This window comes from Sphaerodactylus townsendi, linkage group LG09 (genome assembly GCF_021028975.2).
Source record: "Sphaerodactylus townsendi isolate TG3544 linkage group LG09, MPM_Stown_v2.3, whole genome shotgun sequence".
Classification (NCBI taxonomy): domain Eukaryota; kingdom Metazoa; phylum Chordata; class Lepidosauria; order Squamata; family Sphaerodactylidae; genus Sphaerodactylus; species Sphaerodactylus townsendi.
This window is the reverse complement of record NC_059433.1, coordinates 92,421,111-92,442,323: the sequence shown is the minus strand read 5'-3', so window position 1 is coordinate 92,442,323 and position 21,213 is coordinate 92,421,111. Positions and strand designations below refer to the sequence as shown.

Sequence of the window (21,213 nt, the reverse complement as noted above, 5' to 3'; positions counted from 1 at the left end):
TCCCCACACTCAAACAGTCTTCAAACTAACTGCTACCAGGCATCTCTCCAGCTCAAACTAACTGGGAAAGCTCTATTGGCCAACGGCACTGATGAACTAGTGCTGTTTGCCAGACTTGTCATATTATTCCAGTTGCCACATCTGTATAGTAAAGTGCTCTTGTAGAGGAGTAATTTGCAACTGAAAAGTGGCTGTGGAAGAGCCAGAGGGCCAGAAGAAACAGGCAATTGTGTAGCCTAATAAAACTCCTGGATATTAACTCTATTAACAACTAATGTGAATGTTGCTCCATTTTGCAGGGTGGAATGGTATCCTTAGCAAATGGCATGGTTGGTTGCACTGAGAATTTCTCAAGGGCATTCTTGAGAAGGAATGGCTCACAGAAGTCACAAATAATGCTCGTGTGCCTCATAGGCAACTTCATGCTCTAGTCTAGAGTGCATTTGGCCTCTCTCGAAATAAGTCACTTGTGAGCTTCTGCATCGTTTGTGTGAATGTCCTGAAGAGAAAACAGAAAGCTCAGGAGACCCAACTAACCACTGCAGATTGTCCAGTCACACCGAGGTTGTCCAGACTTGCGGTATGCAGGAAAAGTCAGAAGGCTGGGATGTAAACGATCTCCTAGCAGCATACATACGAGCAAAGGAAACAAGCCCGCCCAGCTCCCCCGCCGATATGCCGTGCTCGAGTGAATGATGCAAAGCCTCCCGGTGTCACATGCAAACAAGCCTCGCAAGGCCTGCGGCGAAGGAGGGAGATCGCTGCGCCCTGCTGGCGCGCGCAAGAGGGCTGTTGCAAGGACAACTCACCGCGCTCCGACCTGTGGGGCGCGCGGCCTTTGCAGGGCAAGCGAGGGCTGCTGCCGGGACGTCCCTGCCTAACCCGGGCTGCCCTCTTCCCTCCCTCCCTCACCCGCGCGTGCCAGGCCGCCCCCTCCCGGCTGCTCTCCGCGCCGAGGCGTTCCAAGGTCACTCCCGGCCGGGAGGGCTTTTCCCGGAGAGGCTCCGGCGCGCGGGGCCAGGCATGGGCCGCTTCGCAGCAGCTCGGCCGAAGAAGGCCCCGCGGGAACGCGAAGCTGCAGGAGCTCCTTCGGCTGCTGCCTCCACCGGCCGGCTGGCCGGGCCTGCGCCCCTCCGAGCGCATCGGTTCCGCCGGGGCTCCTGTCTGTGCCAGGCTCCGGCGCGGCGTGACAAAGCCGGGGCGGTTGTTGCAGCAGCGCCTGTGACGGAGACGGAGCCCCGGCGACGCAGGCCGGCAGAGCGGCACAGGCGGCGGCTCCCAGGAGCGCAACGAGGACACCGCGCGCCGCGGCTCCCCTGCGCCGCTCTCCCCGCCCCCCGCCCCGTCCGGCTCGGAGCGATCCTCCCCCTCCCCCCCCCGCTGCCCCTCCCGCCGGCTGGTTCCGCGCGAGGGGCATGGAGTTGGCCGGAGCCTATAAAAACCCCTGACGAGCAGCGGAGCCTGCCACCGCCGGGCAAGCCGGAGCCAGAGCGCGCAGCCCCAGCACCTCCGCCACCCCCCGCGCAGCTGAGCCACCACCATGTCACATCACTGGGGCTACGGCAAGGACAACGGTGAGTCCCGCCCCCCGCGCCTGGCCGGTCGTCCTCCCCTGCTGACATGACCCGCACCGGCCGGGCTGCCCTGACGGAGGCTGCTGCCCCGACGACACGCTACCTGCTGCCGGCTGAGCTCCCGAAGGGGCGCGCAAGCTCCGGCGGCGAAGGCGCTACCTGGCGCGGCGCCTGGAGCTGCTGCTGCTGCGGCTGCCCGTTGCAGTGTACTCTCCCAGCCCGAGTGGCGGCTACTCTGGCATCAGTTAATGCGAAATAGAGATGCCCGCTTGGGTAAGAGACGCAGAGCAGAAGGCAGTGCCCGATCTAGGCAGAGATGGAAACTTTCTCAGCAGGTGGATGGACTTGTCCTTTCAACTTGCCAGGAAAGTTCACTGGTGACCAGGAGCAAACTGAACCCGTGGTGCTGGTAGATCTTCAGGGGTGCTGCGGCAATGATAGCCAGTGGATGTCGGTTTGGTGCACCTGTTGCCAGCATTGCTACTGCTAAGGTCTGAGCCCACTGCCCTGGTAATTCTGCCAGCACCACAGGAGCCAGTCTCCAGGGCTATTTCAACCTCCCAGTACCCCCCTGGTCGGAGAGGGTCTGATGACCCAGTGAAGGAGACCTGCCACCATATTCCAACCCCGGGTCTCTGAGAGACAAATCCAGAGACTCAGCTCTGTTGGACATGCAGGGTCACCTGGCTGTCCCTTGTGTGTGCATGTAAAATGCTATCAAGTCACAGCAGACTTATGCAGCCCAGTAGGGTTTTTAAGGCAAGAGACTTACAGATTGTTTGAATAATGACCCTGGTGGTCCTTGGTAACCTCCCGTCCAAGTACTAACCAGGGCTGACCCTACTTAACTTCCGAGGTGAGCAGGCTAGCCTGGGTAGGATAACACTCCTTTATATATATTTATATATTTCAAAGCAATTTAAGAGTGTGTCTTTATATTCACCATAAGCCTTTCCTTTGAGAGGCATGGGACCCCTCCCTCTGAACTCTTCACTGGAGGGCCAGAACTAGAAAAATCAATGTTTCTGCTTCTGGTCACTTCAAGGGCCAAAGTTCTTGATGCCCAATCCTTTACCATTCAAAGCCATGTCTGGGGCTTCGTGAATTAGAAGAGGAAAGCTGCCTGTTCAATAGGAGAGTGATTGTGGGAATGAGAAACCACCTTTCTTGTGTGAGGTTTTCTCCCTGCCACCAGGAGATCTGTAGAACCTGCTGTCCTTTGACCTAGCTCAGTGGCAAGGCAATGGAAATGTTAATTGTGATGGAGATGTGTGAAATCTTGTTATCGTGTGTTCTTCTTGTACCCTTTCCATCCCTTAGATAAATGCACCCATCTCCTATTATGCCTGTGTGAAAGTTTTTTTAAGCATCCTTTGCTTAGTTCTTTGGAGTTCAATAATCCTTCCTTCCACTCAGTTTGTAGGGAAGAACGTAAACTGTTCTTCTGGGATACCTCTCAATGCCCTTTCCATCCTAAATCCATCAAAATGTGGATCTGTGCATATACGTCACCAATAACTTCTCTCTCTCTCTTTCCCTCTCTCTGTCTGTCTGCCTGGCAGTTAGAGAGTCTAATTCCAGCTATCCAAAATTGCTTCATCCTCTCATTCAATATTGATGAGAGGAACGTTAAAGCCTCCCAGCTGCACTTAAGGAATTAAAGGCCTCCTTTGAATTTATCAGTCGCCCTCTTTCTCCAGTTTGTGCTGGGGCTTTACTTGTGGTTTCTTTCTTTCCTCCCTCCCTTTCTCCCTTTTTCTAGGACCTTCCACCTGGCATGAGGTTTTCCCCATTGCCAATGGAAACCGGCAGTCACCAATTGACATTCAGACCAAGTCTGCCAAGTACGATTCCTCCCTGAAGCCGCTGAGCATCACTTATGACCCATCTCCAGCCAAAAACATTGTCAACAATGGCCACTCTTTCAATGTGGAGTTTGATGACGCAGCTGATAAATGTGGTAAGCCTTTGGGCATGTGCACTTTCCTTAAACTTGAGAGTTTAATACTTTGGGAAGGGAAATGGGAAGCAAAGCAATGGGAAAGGAACGTAGTTGAAGTTGACTAAGTACTGCGAAAGAGTATGTTGCTTTCTTGTATTGCCTTGTTTTAGTTAGAAATTAGTACAGGAAACAGTACAAAGAAGTGGGAATCCCAGTTTTATTATCTGGAGGTTTCCTGTATCCTGTTCTCTGGATAAGCTTTACGATATGTTATATAAATTAGTTTCTCAAATACTAGCCTAAATATATCAGATGAAAACTCCCCTTTTCCCTTTCAATCAGGTGTACGGAGCCAGCACCGTTTTTCTTTTCTCCATAGTCAAACACAGATTAATTAGATGTGTATGGTTTCAGGAAGAGCTTTCAATTGATGATGCAGAGTTATCTCTGTTTGAGCAATCATTATGCAGTGAATTCAAGGGCATGAGCTTCAAAGCCTTTTATAGCTCTATGTTGTTATATTCTTTCCCCTGTAAAATACGCTACACAATATTGGATAGATGTCACATCATTTAAATTAGTTGCAGCAGAAGGTCAGAAGTGGGACACGGGAAGTTTTTTAAAAAAGAGAACAGCAGTTTGGCAAAATTCAATATATGCGCTTGACTGTTTTTGTGCTGCTTAGGACCCCCAGGTCAAATGAAAAGTCAAAGCATAAAAGATCAATGGGGGTGGGCAGTACCTGCGGGGAGGAATCCTGTGGACTGCAGAAGCATGAAAATGTTTCTTGTAAAGACAAGGAGCTGTAAGCAGGTTGAAATGCTTTCTTTTGAGCAATCTTGGAGCTTTTCAATGCAGGCAGCAGTACGTTCTTCCCACATTCCCACACAGTTCATCGAGGGCTGGTTAGTCATCCTCATTGGCAGCATGTGCTGTGCAGAGCCATGCCATTTTTTTAAAAGCTCATTTTCTTAGTTCCTGTTCTGATAGGGAGTCCCTGACCAGTGGCACACTGTTAGCGAAGGGGATGTTTTGTGGCTACTCTAGTGACTACAAGTGCTCTTTAATCACTGTAATTTTTCAGCTGGTTGCATGTGCTGCAGCTCTCAGCTACGATGAATATGAATCAGCTTTTAATGTAGGACATGGTGAAAAAAAGCCCAACAAAAACCATCAGGAGCTGCTGCCTCTTCAAGACGCTGCCTGATTTGGCTTGCTTGAGCAAGTGCCCTATTTTTCCCTATGTTGGCAGTGTCATTGAAGGAATGGGTCTGAAAACAAATTCAAAGAGCCTGGAACAGCTTTGTCTTATGAGTTTTCCAAACAATATTGCAACCGTGTTAAAGGCTGCAGTCCAAAGCTCGCTTCGTTTGCTGTTTGAGGGTAAAATGGATTGGTGGATTGTAGCCAATGTATACTTAAATCATAATACCTCATTTTGTTGTCACTATTTTCTGGGAAAATAAAGCCATAGTGAGTGTAGAGCTAAATGCAGAATAAATTTTTCAGCTGGCATAGCTGTTTAATTCTGTCACTTGTCGTTTCTTGGGTATCCAGTTGCCTGCAATGCTCAGGAGACGAAGCCAAAAAGCATCCAGTACTATGTAGTCTGGTCCTTTAGTGAAGCTGAATTCTTTCATTTAGGCACACAGAACTACTAAGCATTAATTGTAGAGGAGTTGTTTTGAAATTAATGAGGTTTTCTTTGCAGGAATCAGACTTTACATTTTTTCCTGTGCAGAATTTGGGCCCTTGCACACTCAAAAGTTGAATTTGTCTTCAGAATTATGAAATACAAATTATGAGATTGCAGTGCATTGTGCAAATTGCACATATAGTTTGAATTCTTTGCTCTGAATTCAAAATAGAAGATTATTCACAATGCTGAATCCTTTGTTTCAGGGCCTTTCCCCACTTACCGTAAGCCCCGCGCTACTTGAGGAGAGTAGCGCGGGGTTCCTCCTCCCTCCCCACGGCAGGGGCGGCCACAGCGCAGCCGCCCCGACGCTGTTGCGCCCCCTTAGCGCGCGGCATCCCAGGCGCTCTTCCGAACTGCGCCTTTTGACGACCCCGCACAGAGCGCGGGGTCATGGGGACGCCTGGGCGCGCGCCTGGGATGCTGCGTGCTGAGAGCAGCGCGTGGCATAGGGGGATGGAAGGGAGTGGGGAAAGGCCCTCAGTTATGTATGTGGGGGTGGGGGGTGGAGAACACCCCTGGGGTGTTTGATTTTAGTTCTGATAGTATCTCAGGGCAGATACTAAGAGCTGTACTCCGTACAGGTGGAATGTGCTGGATCTGACCAACTTTTAATATTAAGGCAAGGAATCATGGGACCTGAATGGACAAAACTCATGTGGGGAGGGGGTGTTGTAATGAGGGGAATTAGATGAGATTGAGTGGAAAAACTGGGTGGATCCAGACCAGTATTCTGAACGACTCTGGTTTTAACAGAGAATTACTTTACTATTTCCCCCCTCCATAATAATGTGGGATTGAAAACTGGTTTTAAAACAACCAAGTCAAAATTCTTTAGGGACTACTAGATTCTTCATTAAGCAAACATGTTGAGCAGTACATAGTGGGACTGTGACCATGCTGTGGTTTTAGTTTTTAAGTTCTGTTGCTTGTTGCTTAGGATTGAGAGTCTTTCTGAAGGCCTTTCCATACATCAAATGTATAGCGGGTTGCAGTTGGGATAAAGTAACCGGCTTTCCTGTTTTCGCATTCGCATGCATCCGTGCAGGCAGCGATTGGAGCCCACGGAAACAATGTTGTGCCTTCGCACGGAAGCACGTCTATTTTTTTTAACCTTCCACCAATGCACAGCTACGCAGGCATGTCCAAATGAACTCTCACAGCCATCCTGACGTCTCATGATACCACTATACAACCATTGGCACCTGCGTGGCTATGCAGATGTAAGCCAGGAAATTTTGAAAAAAAGGAAAGTGCAGCTGAATAAAGCTCCTCCTGCCTGGCTGTTTGCTCGCAAGCCGCTGCAACCTAGGATTTTTCAAAAGACTCATGAATAGTGCGATTCTCAAAAAACCCAGTTTGGGGGAAATAACATGGGGCTTTAGGTGCGGGATCCATGCGAAGTTCCTCCCCAAAATGTTTTTTTAACCATCCTTAACCCATGTTTATTGGCCCTGCTGAATGGGCTTGAGTCTCTCTCTCTCTCTTTCTCTCTCTCTCTTTCTGTTTTCATCAGTTGAGGGCACTGTGAAAAATCACACAGTGCCTGTGAACATGGTGAGCAACCTGTCTAGCTCATTCAAGATTTGTTGTGTTCTCTGCAATACTATTCTGAAACAATGAATGGGAGGGATGGGTGGAAATGTTCAGACTTGGCAAAAGTGGCTCAGTCAGAAACTGCAGCCCAGGCACAGATCATTTTCATTCTGAGCAGTGAATATGTCTCAGCATGCAGAGAGTAGGAGGAAAGAGCGGAGGAGGACAGCACCGGAGTGGAGCGGAAGCAAGCAGTGTAGCGCGGCAGCTCACGTGTGGACTAAGGGAGGGGGATGCCAAAGCTACAACATATACTCAACATTAACTACTTCTATTTTTGACAAGCTTTCAAAAAAAAAAGCAGGAAATTTTACCAGCATATACTCATAATTCCATCAAAGGAGGAGGCCTTCTAGCTCAATTGGAGAGCATATGCTTTGCACAGCCTGGATTCAGTTGCTGTATCTTGCAGGTAAAGAGATTTAGGTAGCATAATCTCCACTTGAGACCCTGCAGCTGCTACCAAATAGAAAAGGCCAGAATGAACAGTCATAATGGGCTCTACAGACCCACTCCATCTAATGCTGTTTCATACATTCAGAAGTTGCAGTGAAAAATTACCTATTTCTTCTGTTGTAAGATGCAAATATACAGTTGTCCTCATTGCATTTCCAAGGGTGCTTATTTATAATCTTCCTGTACCTGCATATGTGGTAGATTTCATTTCCTTAAAAGCTTAGCATGAGTTATTTTTAAAAGTGTAGTCTCATCACTGCTGTTGTAAAAGCAAGCTCTTTTCATTTTCATTGCAGTGGAGAAATCGAAGGCAGTAAGGCATCAGATGCTTATTTCTTTATTTTATTTTATTTATATCCCACCCTTTCTCCACAGGGTTCGGGGCGGGTTACAACATTAAAACTTAGCAACCAATTAACTTGAAAAATACAGCATTACTATAAAAACAATGTTGGTGCACAATTCTTATATCGCAAACTACAAAAATGCTAGTTGCTGTTGCCAGCAACTATGATATTATGATATTACAAAAACAAAAGAAACTGTTATTATTTACCAGATTGCTACATACGTTTTTAGGAAATGTCACATAGGAGGAAACAATAAGTAGAATAACTGTATAAAAATAATTAATGTACGAAACTTTAGATTTTACCCTGTGGCTCCATTCTGCTTGCAGCAGCATCTGTCAGCAGACAGCTTCTCATCCCAAAGGAAAGTGCCATTGTTAGCGGAATGGATCCAGTCCAAAGAGTATAGATGCAAGATAGCTGCAAGACATCAATATAATGTATTTAAATATATTGATGCACAGCTTTTACTTAAAAAGTTCAAATACTCTTGTCCATGGGGGATATTCCTGATTGTCCACTTTTTGTTTTCCCCAAGATGTGTTTTATGCCCATTAGAGGTTATTAGCAAATTAATCAAGTTTATTGTAATCCAGTGCTCCTTAAGCTTTCTGTTAAACTTTGGCTGAGATCATCCAGAGCTTTAGAAGGGGTCCTTGTGACCAGTGTGCCCTCAGCTTTGATGCTCAGCTTTGTTTATCCCTAAGCCTTCAGAGTTGGCTGAAAAGGTCTAAGGCCAGGGACTTGATAGGGGGTAGCTGATAGTGAACAATTGAGAGCTTAATTCCGTTTCAGAGGGTAGCCATATTGGTCTACAGTAGAACAATTAGATTCAAGCATCTTAGAGACCAGAAGATTTTTTGGGTATGAGCTTTCAAGAGGCAAAGCTCCTTTCATCAGATTGAACGTAGCTGACCTTAATCCAGACTCCTTTCTGGGGTTAGCCATTAGAAAAAATGTAACTGTGGTGCAGTGTCAACTGCTCAAGTTACTTATTTGCTTCCAGGCCCAGTTCAAAATGTCAGTTATTACTTTTAAAGTCCTTTACAGCCCAGGATTGCCACATTTATTGAACCACACATCTCAGCATACACCCATATACCAGCTGGGGATGGCCACCTCCAGGTGGGATTTGTGTTACCCTAAGTAGGCCATCTCCGTGTTAGTTTTAGGGAATTAGCTTAAGACAAAGAGTGCGAGGGGGTTACTGGGATCGATAACCAATGTATAACAGGATCATCCTGGGAGAAAACTCTTAAATGAGCAGGGAGTTGTATAATTAAAATAGCTTTTGTTAAAGAATAAAAATAGTAAAACATGAAATATTTTAAGCAGTAAACATATGTACACAAAGCATATCAGAGCTGACTATGGCCGTTTCCACACGGGCCAAAAAAACGGGTAAAAGGATGGTAAAAACAGCGTTATAGGTGGGGAGTTCACACGGCCGTTGCTGCAGAAACGACATTGCAGCGATGTGGCAACGCTCATGGGGGGTCACAACGGTTTATTCGAAAATCTCTCACCGAGCGTGTCTTTTCAACAATGGCGCTCCACAGTCGGCATCGTGTAAAGCACCCGCCAGGAATCAGTTCCACAGAGCCCACCCCCCACAATGGCGGCTCACACTGGCTAATCCTGGTGCCGAATGCCTGTGACATCCTGTTGCTGCAGCATTGCCAATAAGACCAACAGCACAATGCTCTAGTTGGCTGTTAAGAAACGGCCTGTGAGAAAAGGGAGGAAATTGGATAGGGATTTAGGGATGACTGTTACTGGTTTTGAAGGGACATCCAGGGAAAACAGCATTGAAAAGGAAAATGACCAACATTTCCAAGAGCAAAGGATAGAACCCACATGCAAGGATGTGTGTGCATGCGCGCATGGATCCAGAACACACACACACACACACACACACACACACACACACACACACACACACACACACACACACACACACACACACACACACACACACACACACACACACACACACACACACACACTCACTGTGAATAGCCAAAGGACCAATATTTATACCCCCAAATTGGCAGTATGAGGTAAGCTGGCAGGAATGTCAGAGACAAAGAATTGATTGCTTTTCAGGGGTATCACAAAAAGCTAGGAGAGGCTTGATGAGTTGTCAGGACCCAAGAAAATGCCTGCACTATTATCTTAAATACTGATTGATTCCTGGGGTGGGTGCAGTTAGGCTAAGTATTGGTCTGCTTGGAGTGCTGAAAAAATCATTTTGGGTGACACAATGGAGATTAGCTAGTCCCACTGTCCAGCCAGGCACACCATAGGGCCAGAGGAAAAGTTCAGCTACCAATGGCCTTTTTGCCCAGGCTTGGCACACAGGATGAACCCCAAATCCCTCTGACAGGTATCCATTTTGTGTGGAGGACTGTCTTGCTCTTGTACCAGCCTTTGGTCCTCATGCCTACATGGTACCCTTAAATGGAAGGAGGGGTCTGGGGATCCCCCTGGCTTTGCAGCTTATCTCCAGACTAAAGAGATCAGTTCACCTGAAGAAAATGGTTGCTTTGGAGGGTGGATTCTGCAGCATTGTACCCCACTGAGGTCTCTGAGGTCCCCTGGCTCCATCTCCATATTTTCAGGATTCTCCCAGCTTGGAATAAGTAATCCCACACCTATCTCCTAACAGCAGGCAGGGAGGGGGGGCTGGCAACCCTAGCACCAACTTCTTTGAATTCTTTGTCTGCAACAAGTTGTAGGGGGTATTTTCTGTGGTAAGCCTTTGCAATGGCTTACCAGAAATGGTGTAGGGGGCACCTTCGCTCCCTGCATTCAAGAAGGCATGTGAAATGGCTTTAGGTCAGAGGGTATTTGGTAGAGGATAAACTGGCTTTGCAAATCAACCTGTGCTGCTATTATCTTGCTTTTTGATTGTTGTCTTGTGTTTATGCACTTACAACTTGTTGCTTTGATAGCCGCCTGGAATCTAAGATAAAGCAGGACATAAGGAGGTTAAATAAATAAATAATCTCAAGACAATAAAGAAACATCACAGTATTGATTTTTTTGGGTTTTGATTGTAGGATGTGCACAGTATGATGACCCATATAGTTTTTTAGTCAGGTTACCTCATTTCCCAAAACCAGTCATTTAAAAATCCAATTACTTGACTCACTTCCTAATTAGAACACCAAGATTCTTTACAGCCTGATACAATCAATGTCACAGTTCTGTTTGATAGAAGTGAAGTTTGTGGCTGTTTTCTTTTAATGATATTTTAACATTTTGGAAAACAGATTCTCTTGTTGTAGATATAGTTGTGTGTTTATTAACTACTGATGTGGGTTCTGCTTTCTCTATTACAAAATCCCTTGAATGTTCTTGTCCATCAGAACAATGATTCATGTGGACAGTATGGTAAACGATGATCCTCATTTTAAAAGAAAATAGTTTAGCATTTGCTTTAGAAAATAGTCTATCCTTTGCTGAGAGAATGCTGAGACAATGAAACTTAAGAAAATTAATATGTTATTACTAGAACCTTGATGCATGAACTCATCTGTTCAGCCCTGGTCTTCCTAACACCATACTGGGTACGATTTGGCACATGGTATGTTCACGCAGACCCTTAACATTTAATGATTTCTAATACAGCATCAGAAATGCCATAAAACCTTCAAATGGTAGAAAATCAATACAACACATTACTTTGCTAAGGCCGTTTCCGCCCGACGCCAGCAGCGACAGCTGATGATCGCCGCAAATTGGCGACTTATCTGACAATTAAAAGCTGCTTCATTACAGATTAGCGAGCTGCGGGCCCGCAGCCCCGCCAAGAGAAATGTGACGGTTCGCGACTCGAAGGGCCAGTGAAGTCTGCCCGCTGCTTGTTGCGCTTCTGGCGCCGAAGCTTTGCGGCCGCAGGTTCGACGCCATGCCCACGCAGCAGTTGCGATGGACAACGCGTGATGACTGCTTACCTGATGTCCTGCCCGCCCCCCCATCTGTCAGTGCGCCTCCCAGCTACCGTATCAGTCCCAGTGCATAGGTCTGGGGAAAGGTGCCTTTGGCCATGCAGGAAGCACCAGGGACCTAACGCGGTGTGTGTGGGGAAAAGGTGACCCAGCTTGGTCGTATCCGGCGAGTCGCCATTTTGATGACTGGCTCCCTTGGCGGCTGTTCGCACGGGCAGCGGCGTTACGATGCGTCACAGGGGAAAAAAAGAGCGGTTTAAAGCTGCTTTTCTGAATCTGATCGCCGGCCGTTTCCAGCGTTTCGCGACTTGGGCGCCACGCGCTTTATCGCGCTGCGCTTGGCGTTAACGCAGCTCGCCATGGCGGTTCTTTTACCGCTTCACGACGATCATATTTCACCAAGTCGCGAGTGAAACGGCCTTCTGTCATAAACAACATTGAAAGGACTGCATTTCCCCTTTCCATTATGTTTGTCAGTGTGCTGTTTGGGAAAATGTGTTCCACAAGCTTTCTGGTAATCTTCTGCAGAGTTCTGTACCTGTTCCCCCGAATTCCCACCACTGCAGTTTACAGTGGTGGGAGTTGGGGGAGGAGGGAAACAAGTAGAGAATTCTGCAAAGATTTCAAGATGCCCTAAAACTGATGCACTTTGTTCACATTTTCATTACTGGTTCATAGTATATTCTTGATTAACGTTTAATGGTCATAAGCTTAAATATTCAGAAGGTTAGATGCTGCAGAGGGAAAATAACAATTATTTCTAGACACTTTTGGCTCCAAAGTTGTCAGTGGCAACCTTAATGTGGCAGAATACCTGTTTCTTGGTGATAACTCAAAACATATGGATTCACTAAATACTGACAATTTGATGGGTGTTAAGCCTCACCCTGTCTGAACTCTTTGATATAGCATTTGAGTGTCAACTAAGGAGAAGCTAATTTCCCCTTCTTTCCCAACTTTCTTGGGGACACCATTAATAAACTGAATGTGTGTCTGGGTGTGGGTGTGCTTGTATTTTTGCACTTGAAGTCATCTTTGCATCCTTTCAGTTTATTAGAGTTGCTTCACATCTGACACATATCTAGACAGATAACACTTCTGCATAAGCCAACTGCACATAGATCACATGTACACCATGGCATGTGCTAAGCAAACCTATCTGTTTTATTGTGTGTACAATTGGTGTAGATAATCAGGAAACCACAACTGAACAAGAATGTTTAGCATATGTCCATTAAATGAAGCAGAGACATGTTTCTTCTCATGGCATATATTTCATGTTGGGGAGGGGGGCAATGAGAGGGTTAAGGTGCCAAAAGTAGGGCACTGTTGCATAAGAAGTGGCCTGAAACTATGTGTATCCTATAAAGACTCAGGATACCCAAGTGAAAGTCGGCTCCCCCCCCCCCCCAATTTCCCCAGATTATGTTGAATAGTTCATTTAAGGCAAGTCTTAATCCCTAGCAATTTACCAAAATGCAGTCAGTATGTGTAAAAAGGGGTGTTTGAAGAGAGATGGATTAAAAAAAATGTTATCTCTGTGGAACAACCCTTCTTGCTGTCTTGAAGTCCTCAGCTGACACATCTCTTAGAGTGAATGGTATATCAGAAGGTTTCATAGCATCCTAACTTGTTGTCGGTTCTAGAAGAGCCAGGACTCTGGTTAAACGGTTCAGACTCTGAGGTCGTTGTCTGTAATCATTCAGAGCCAAGTGTTTATCTGAACATAGGCTGTGGGAGATAGTGTATTTTTAAAAAAGAAATGTTCCCCCAAATATGATATTGTGCACTGCATATAGGCTGCTGGATAGTGATTAGAACTCACCCTGATTGAACTTGTCAGTAATGGCCTGTGGGTTAGCCAGGGACAACACAGCTTAATCCTTCAATATCCTTATTTGTCTCATCTCATCAGCAGAACAATGCTCTCAAGCCTGGGGCATTGCTGTCCACTTAATATAGATTTTTCTAGTAGTTATACACACACATATGTGTGGGTATTTGCATATGTAAAAGAACTTGTGTGCTTGAATAATAAATCGTTGCACATCTTGAGTGTGCATATAAAGGAAAGCAAAATAATGATAAAGATGCTTTACATTACCAAAGATCTTTTGGTATATAGGTATGTGGAATAGAAAGGTATGTAGCACTAAGCAGCCTTACTGTCATATAAAGCTTCTGTGTACGGGATCCCATCAGTGGTTTATCGTGGCTTATTTGAATTGCAGTGCTGAAAGGGGGCCCTCTTGAAGGAACTTACAGGCTGATTCAGTTCCACATTCACTGGGGATCCTGTGAAGGTCAAGGATCTGAGCACACGGTGGACGGAGTGAAATATGATGCAGAGGTAAGACCTGTTTTTCATCTTCTGAGAGCATCCTTTTGACTGTGTCTCCATTAGATATTCAGAAAGACGTTTTAGAAATGGTCCAAAAAAAGTGGGCTTTAAAACAACCCACACCGGGGTTGCCAGTCTTCAGTGATCTCCTGGAATTACAAATGATTTCCAAACTACAGAGATCAGTTTACTTGGACAACAATGCTGCTTTGGAGAAATGGGCTGTGTGGCATTATATCCTGCTGAGGTCCCTTCCCTCCCCAAACCCTGCCTTCCCAAGGGTGTATCACAAAATCTCTTAAAGTTTGGGCAACAGACTTTGTGGCATATGAACCTCCTTACTCATTACATTAATCAGAGATCTGTGCCAGCCCTCCCTGCTCCTGACTGTAATTGCAATATCTGCTATGGCTTGGAGCAGGATCATGTGATGTGTCCAAATGATATTTTTATTCTTCTAATAAACATTTTATCATTTTATTGATTTGCACATTTAGACACCATCTAAATGGTGTGAGAGCACAGCACAAATATCTATATATTTGCATTTCTATTTCACAAGGAATCAAATCACTGGTCAAGGAAGTTATGAGCTGTTCTAGATTTGTATATATTGCAGTCAAGCAACCCAATCCAGAGGGAGAGTATGTGGTGGCTAAGGATGGCGCCGCAGTGGCACAGCCTCACCACCTCCGGTTCTGGACAGTGTAGAAAGGGCAAAAACAAAGAAAAAGTCCTGGAAACCCCATTGAAGCAAAGGACTTACAACACGTTTTCATGTTGTAACTCTGCCACTGATGTGTGTGGGGTGTGTGGTGGGGTGAGTGGGTCCCTCGGCTGACAGCCCTTTAGAAGCCAACTACAGTCAGCTCCACTTCTGGGAATGCCCCCCAACCACCCACACCCTGCTGGCGTGAGATTTGGCACCCCTATTGTAACTCGAACATCCAAGTTCCCACATTCAAGCCATGCAGTTCCATTCCACCTACGTATTCAACCACTTTGTTTGCATATTTGCCCCTTACGCTGGTGAGGTGGGCACCCACATCGGTGCAACCTTGTGCCAATTCCATTATCTATCTATCTATCTATCTATCTATCTATCTATCTATCTATCTATCTATCTATCTATCTATCTATCTGTCTGTCTGTCTGTCTGTCTGTCTGTCTGTCTGTCTGTCTGTCTGTCTGTCTGTCTGTCTGTCTGTCTGTCTGTCTGTCTGTCTGTCTGTCTGTCTGTCTGTCTGTCTGTCTGTCTGTCTGTCTGTCTGTCATCTCTCTCTCTCTATATATATATATATATATGTCTGTCTGTCTGTCTGTCTGTCTGTCTATCAGATTTAATATACTGCCCCATCCCTGAAGGGCTCTGGATGGATTCACCCCTCCCCCAGATTGGGCTGTATGGCTTATTAACTGAAAGATCTTTTCTAACAAAGTCTTTCTTTCTTCTCCAGCTTCATTTGGTTCACTGGAACACCAAGTATGGTAAATTTGCAGAAGCTGTGAAACATCCGGATGGTTTGGCTGTCTTGGGTGTGTTTTTAAAGGTTAGTTCCTTTTATTGCCATCCTTTCTGACTTCACAGAACTTTGTCTTCAAGGTGTTTTATCCCTAGTCCACAAAGAGATTTTACCCTTCTGCAGCCATTAAATGTGTCTGTCTTTTATTCACTTTATTCTAATCCTTTGTCTTCTGAAAATTGAATGTTATTTATTTCTTGCATTTATATCCCGCCATATCTCCAAAGACTCAATGCAGCTCACAATAAAGCATACATAATAAATACAGTAAATATCATAAATGCATAAAACATTTAAAACATCAAAATTACATAAGTTTAAAACCAAATACAAACAGATGGCTTGAAAACCCAACATGGGAGCACAAAGGAACAGATGTGTATGCCGTATCCAACGAGGACCAGAGATGGTTTTAAAAAACAGGGAATGTCTGGCTGGCTTGACAGAGAAGACCTGTCGAAACAGCTCAGTTTTGCAGGCCCTACAGAATTGAGACAGACTCTACAGGGCCTGGATTTCACTAGGGAGAGCTTTCTACCAGGCTGGGACCAGGGCCTTAAAGCCATTAAATGTGTATTGTAAAGGCCCTGGCCCATGTTGAAGCCAGATGAACAGTCCTGGGGCCTGGGACCACTAACAAATTCCCCTCCGCAGACCAACAAGTCAACATGAGGAGAGGGCAATATGGGGAAACCTCAGAAATCATAGGGATAGAAGGATTAAAAGGATCCAGAAAGTTGCTATGACACACCTGGTATGACCCAGGTAAGCTCTCATCACAAATCAGTCAACACAAGAAATGTGCCAGAAGCAAAGACAAAGGAAACCTGTTTCTTAGAAGTTCATACCTTGACAATCTTGTTGCTCTGTAAGGTGCTAGTGGACTCAAATCTAGCTGTTCTACTGGAGATAATTAGGGCTACCCTATGAAACTCAGCCAGGACAAAGTGTCTTGTATTTTGTCATTCCTCTCAGCAAAGTTTGAAGTCCTCTTGCATTCTTCCGTCAATGGAAGTGATTATTCCTATAGGGACTGTCTAAAGAAGCTTCCTTAGGATCGAGGATGGTCTGATGCTTTGCAGAGGGAATAGCAGGATACAAGCCCATACACTTTATAAAGTTATCTGCAGAGAAAACAGATCAATGACTCAGACAACTGAGCCACACCACATTCTTCAGAAGACACATATAATTTCACTTTTGCACTCATAAATGCTAATTATGGTGGCTCTGATCTTAAATATGCTTACCGTGCAATCCTTAGCAAAGTTACACCTTTTAAAGTTGATTGAAATCTATAGGCTTAGATGAGTGTAACTCTAGGACTGCACTGTTTGAGCAGCTTCCTGCACAAAGGTTGTTGTTAACTGTTCTGGCATTATGAGTACAAAATATTCAGTAATGTTTGAGCTGCTTCTTTTCCTGGGTGTACAAAGGTGATTTTAACAGATCAGTGGTGTAGCACCAACGGGGCAGGGTGGAGCACAATGCACTGGGCATGCACCGATGTGGGATCATGGTGGGGGTGTTCCAGGGGCGTTCTGGGTTGGGCACAGGCAAGGGCGTGGCACGGGCACAGGACGCAGGCATGCCCCGAACACAGTTCCCTCTCACTCCGCCCCTGCAACAGGTAAATGATAAATATCATATATACCCTTCACCACTGAGATTGTCCATGCATGTTTCATAATTCATGTATATATAATTATTCTGTGCCTGATTAGGAAAAGTTGCACAAAGCTACCTTTCCTTGGAATGACACTCCACTAAAATCAATGAGTATTACTTCAATCAAAAGGATTTATGACCAGGTTGAAATGTTATCATTAGTTTTAAATTCAGCTGACAGATTAACCTCCTGTAGAACAGAGATAAATGGTTATGGATAAGATATGTTTAAATTTTGTCTTCAGGCATGGTACAAGTACAGATATGTCCATATATAACTTTTATCTTCATGCCTTTCTTATTACAGGTAGGAAGTGCCTGTCCTGGAATACAGAAAGTTATTGATTCCCTGGGCTCCATTAAGCACAAGGTAATGCTTCTGTCTGTGAGGTAGCTGGGTAGGATAGCATTGTAGGATTCTGTTTTCTCTCCAAGTGCAAAACTACAAGACTTTCAGCTTCATACTCTCTGTAGTTCAGCTACATAAGGACACTTTTATAATGTTTGCTAGATATGAGAAAATACATTCATTCAACAGGAAATTGTAGCATTGCTTTCAGCTGTGTTTTTCAGTCATCTTGAAGAATATTGTTGTTTGAAGTGGGGGAAACCCAGCCTGCCCTTACAGGATTTTACTTGGCCCTCATAGTCCCCAGCAGTTTCAAGGAAAGTGGTTCTTTTTAAGCATTTTATAATTGGTCCCTGGCAATAACCCCTGGCAATAACACATGTGCACTTGAGGTTTTTGGAAAAACTTGGAGGGGCAGTTTTCCCTGTGACAATGACCATAGAATATGCATCTGCCCATTATCTCCTTGACATGTAGGTCTTACCGTGCACAGGAACTGGTTTCAATCTCTATCCTTCTTCTCCTGCCTTCTTATCCAATAGCAGCACACTTTACTTTTAGCTAGAATTAAGGAGCCTCCCTTCCAAATTCCCTAATTGCTATTAAGGTATGTGTGTATCATTTAACCACACAGTCTTATTGGATTGTTTTATCTGCTGTAGGGCAAACAGACCGCCTTCACAAACTTTGATCCCACTGGTCTACTTCCTGCTTCCCATGATTTCTGGACTTACCCTGGATCACTGACTACTCCTCCTCTGCTCGAATGTGTCATCTGGATTGTTCTGAAGCAGCCTGTAACCGTCAGCAAGGAACAGGTAGGTATTTTAGCTGCTTTGTATTTACTTTGTATCAGTAAAAAAAAATTCTGTTCTAACCATGGCAGAGATATCAGTTCTGGAACTGTAGTTTACCATGCAAAATAATAGTCATACCAAATATTTGTAAAACATTAGCTCATGTGACCAAAATTAATTTTGTTTACATACAAAGTACACTGTATTAGTGGCTCTTGCCAGCTTGAGGGAGATCCCTTACTAAGTCACAACTTCCTTGTGAGCCCTATGAAAAAATCCACTCTTCCAAGGGTAGTAGGTTGATATACATGGTTCTCCCCCCTTCCGTTTTATATTCACAACAGCTCTGTGAGGTATCTTTGCTGAGAGAGATTGATCCAGGGCCAACCAGAGTGCACAGCCAATGTTCCTTTTGTGTCAATGGACATACACTCTTTTCTCCCTCATGCACACACACACTATTGTCCAACTGCCTTTCATTTTTTACAGCCATGGAAGATATGCTGTTGTATGGCTCCTCTTGTTTTTGCCTAAGTGGTTTCAGTTCACTTGTATCAGTTCAAAGGCATGACTACCCTCAATAAGTTAAATGAACTGAAGAATATTTCTAACCAGTAAGCATTGTACATCTCAGTGCCATGGAGAGAAACACATCTTATCATGACATGCCTCCGAAGATGCCATCCATAAATGCGGATGAAATGTTAGGACTAAAAACTATCCGACCATGGCCACACAGCCTGGAAAACCCACAACAGCTTGTTGATTCTGGCTGTGAAAGTCCTCAACAGTACAATGCACATTGAAGTATACATGCATTAACCGTGTCACACACAAGAGAGCTTCAGGTATAGATGAGTTTTGCATAATAAAATCCATCTGTTTTTCTGAACTTCGGAGTTAAATCTGAATAAATGTGTAAGTGAATAAAGACTGCATCTCAGAGGCCTTGTAGACAAATCTCAGCTGTAACTGAACACATTTCATGCTTATGAATGTTTTGCAAGAAACTCCAACTATTTTGAAAAACACATATTTCCAGTACCTTACCAGGCTGTGCTAAACACACAGTGCCACATAAACAACTGCTATAACCTGCCTATATTCTGGATTATGTGTCAAGCACATCAATAGCCATACCCAGCTTAATACATTTTCCCCCTAACATATGAAGATGTGAAGCTAAATCCAATCTCTCAACTCTGACTTGTAGCAAGCCATTAATTCTTTTAGGCTGACAGTCCTGGTGCCTGAGATCTGTTTTAACAGGCAATATTAAGGACTGAATATGGGGCCTTCTGCATACAAAGATTGTGCTTAGTCTTTAATGCTTTTCTCACATCACATTGACCTCTTCACAAGAGAGAAAAAATTATGACCAGAAGATGACAGAGGGAATTATAATTAAAAATTAAGATATTGCACCAACTAGCAAAAGGCAAACAAGAAGTCTTATCTAGGAAATCTCTCATGCTCACATAGATACAAACATTAAAAGAGGAAGGACTTTCCAGCTGATACTTCTTAGTTGAAGATCACAGTCTAATTTCTAATACTGATTTATTCCTGGCTCTTCCCCCCCCCCCCTCTAGATTGACAAACTCCGTTCACTTTCCTTCGGTGATGAGAATGAGCCACTGTGCCCCATGGTTGACAACTGGCGACCATGTCAGCCACAGAAGAGCAGAGAAGTTAGAGCCTCGTTCCAGTAAGCTGTGCTCATTAAACATGTCCGTGTCCTTGTGGGATGAGTTCTTTCTGCTGAGCACAAATCCAACTACTGCCATACATATACTGGCAACATCTCTTTTTTCCCTAGTGCTCTTTTTTCTTCCTGTCATCCTCTGTAGTTCTAACTAATGAAATGTGAAAGGCCAAGGGCCTAGAGAAATGCATATTTGCTACAGGCTGGGTATGTGTGTAGTGTGTGATGTGTGTGTTCAGGGAATAAGGGCAAGGAGAGTAGAAACGGGTTTGACACTCGGTGAGAATTACTGCGTGATTGCTACTGATGCTATCATAGGATTTCTTCCTGTGACCATTAGTCAAGGGGCATGATAAAATGGAAGTGAAAAAAAAGCCATTTTCAAAAAATAACCTCGTAGAGCATATGAGGTTTATTCTACTCAATAACTTGAATCTTTCATAAAAGCACAAGAATGCAGTCTAATACAGACATCTTATGTGATTTGGGACATTACCTTCTATCAACCTTGTATCAACATAGTAGGCATTAAATGTGAAAGTAATATTGAACATTAAATATCCTAGCTTTTAAAAGTTTTGAAGTGTAAATATTTTGGGGTTTTTTGTTCGTTTGTAGCCATACATTTGAATCATGTCTTAATGTTAGTCTATTTTTTAAAAAATTACATGTCAGCTGATCTAAATTAAGTACTATTAAGTGTAAAAGCTGTGGATGCCATAGATATAATACAGAGAATCTTTTCATTTCAAATAATGTCATAATTTAAAGAAATATATTGTATTTTAGATACATTCTCTAATTAAATAAATAAAGATATATATTTATGTTTTTGTTTTAGTCTGTTATTGCAATAAAAGAAAATTGAGAGTGGACAAGAATGATAGTTTTACAAGCAGAAACCTGCAAGGATTTCCATGGGTTATTTTCTTCCTCCTCTATTCCTTTCCCCATACTGTTTCCTCTTTCTCTTCTCCTGGTATCCCCCATTTTCTCCTTGTCCTTTTCCTGCTTCTTTCTGTCCTTCCCAGTCACCATCCAATATTTCTTTTATATGCCTCCCTCAGTCTCCAGATCTTTTTTAAAGGTACAGGTGCTGCTCCTATCATTGGAAAGTGTTAACTCCTAATTTTTTTAAAAAAACCCCAATTTTTCTGCAAATCTGAGACTTTTGGTAGAAAGATCTGCCTGTCTGTTCATAGCCACCATCACTGAATTTAAGTATCCACACATGGGGACATTAGGCGTATTGATATGTGCATA

The 21,213-nt window shown here is 44.3% G+C and overlaps 2 protein-coding genes and 1 long non-coding RNA gene across 3 annotated transcripts in view; 2 read left to right on the top strand and 1 right to left on the bottom strand.

Moving 5' to 3' along the window:
- LOC125438767 overlaps window positions 1-1,773 on the bottom strand; it is a 39,589-nt gene extending 37,816 nt beyond the window's left edge. The window contains exon 1 of the long non-coding RNA XR_007245401.1: window positions 1,678-1,773. This is a non-coding gene — a long non-coding RNA (uncharacterized LOC125438767). The remainder of the gene's footprint in view (window positions 1-1,677) is intronic.
- Window positions 1-2,945, top strand: part of LOC125438765 (carbonic anhydrase 3-like) — a 47,412-nt gene extending 44,467 nt beyond the window's left edge. The window contains exon 9 of the transcript XR_007245400.1: window positions 2,932-2,945. The gene's annotated coding sequence lies outside the window, so the exon portion shown is untranslated. The remainder of the gene's footprint in view (window positions 1-2,931) is intronic.
- Window positions 1,419-20,777, top strand: LOC125438766 (carbonic anhydrase 2-like). The gene is made up of 7 exons (XM_048507285.1): window positions 1,419-1,574; window positions 3,337-3,534; window positions 13,799-13,917; window positions 15,366-15,458; window positions 17,407-17,469; window positions 18,111-18,266; window positions 19,838-20,777. Exons 1-7 carry the CDS (start codon window positions 1,541-1,543, stop codon window positions 19,955-19,957), a joined length of 783 nt encoding a protein of 260 aa, XP_048363242.1. The 5' UTR covers window positions 1,419-1,540; the 3' UTR covers window positions 19,958-20,777.
- Window positions 20,778-21,213: the final 436 nt, after the last annotated feature.

Excerpts from the sequence above, each read along its gene's own strand:
- LOC125438766 (XM_048507285.1), top strand. The coding sequence starts at position 1,541 with ATGTCACATCACTGGGGCTACGGCAAGGACAACG. Across the intron at positions 15,459-17,406 it reads TCTTGGGTGTGTTTTTAAAG|GTAGGAAGTGCCTGTCCTGG; the intron begins GTTAGTTCCTTT and ends TTCTTATTACAG. Across the intron at positions 18,267-19,837 it reads TAACCGTCAGCAAGGAACAG|ATTGACAAACTCCGTTCACT; the intron begins GTAGGTATTTTA and ends CCCCCCCTCTAG.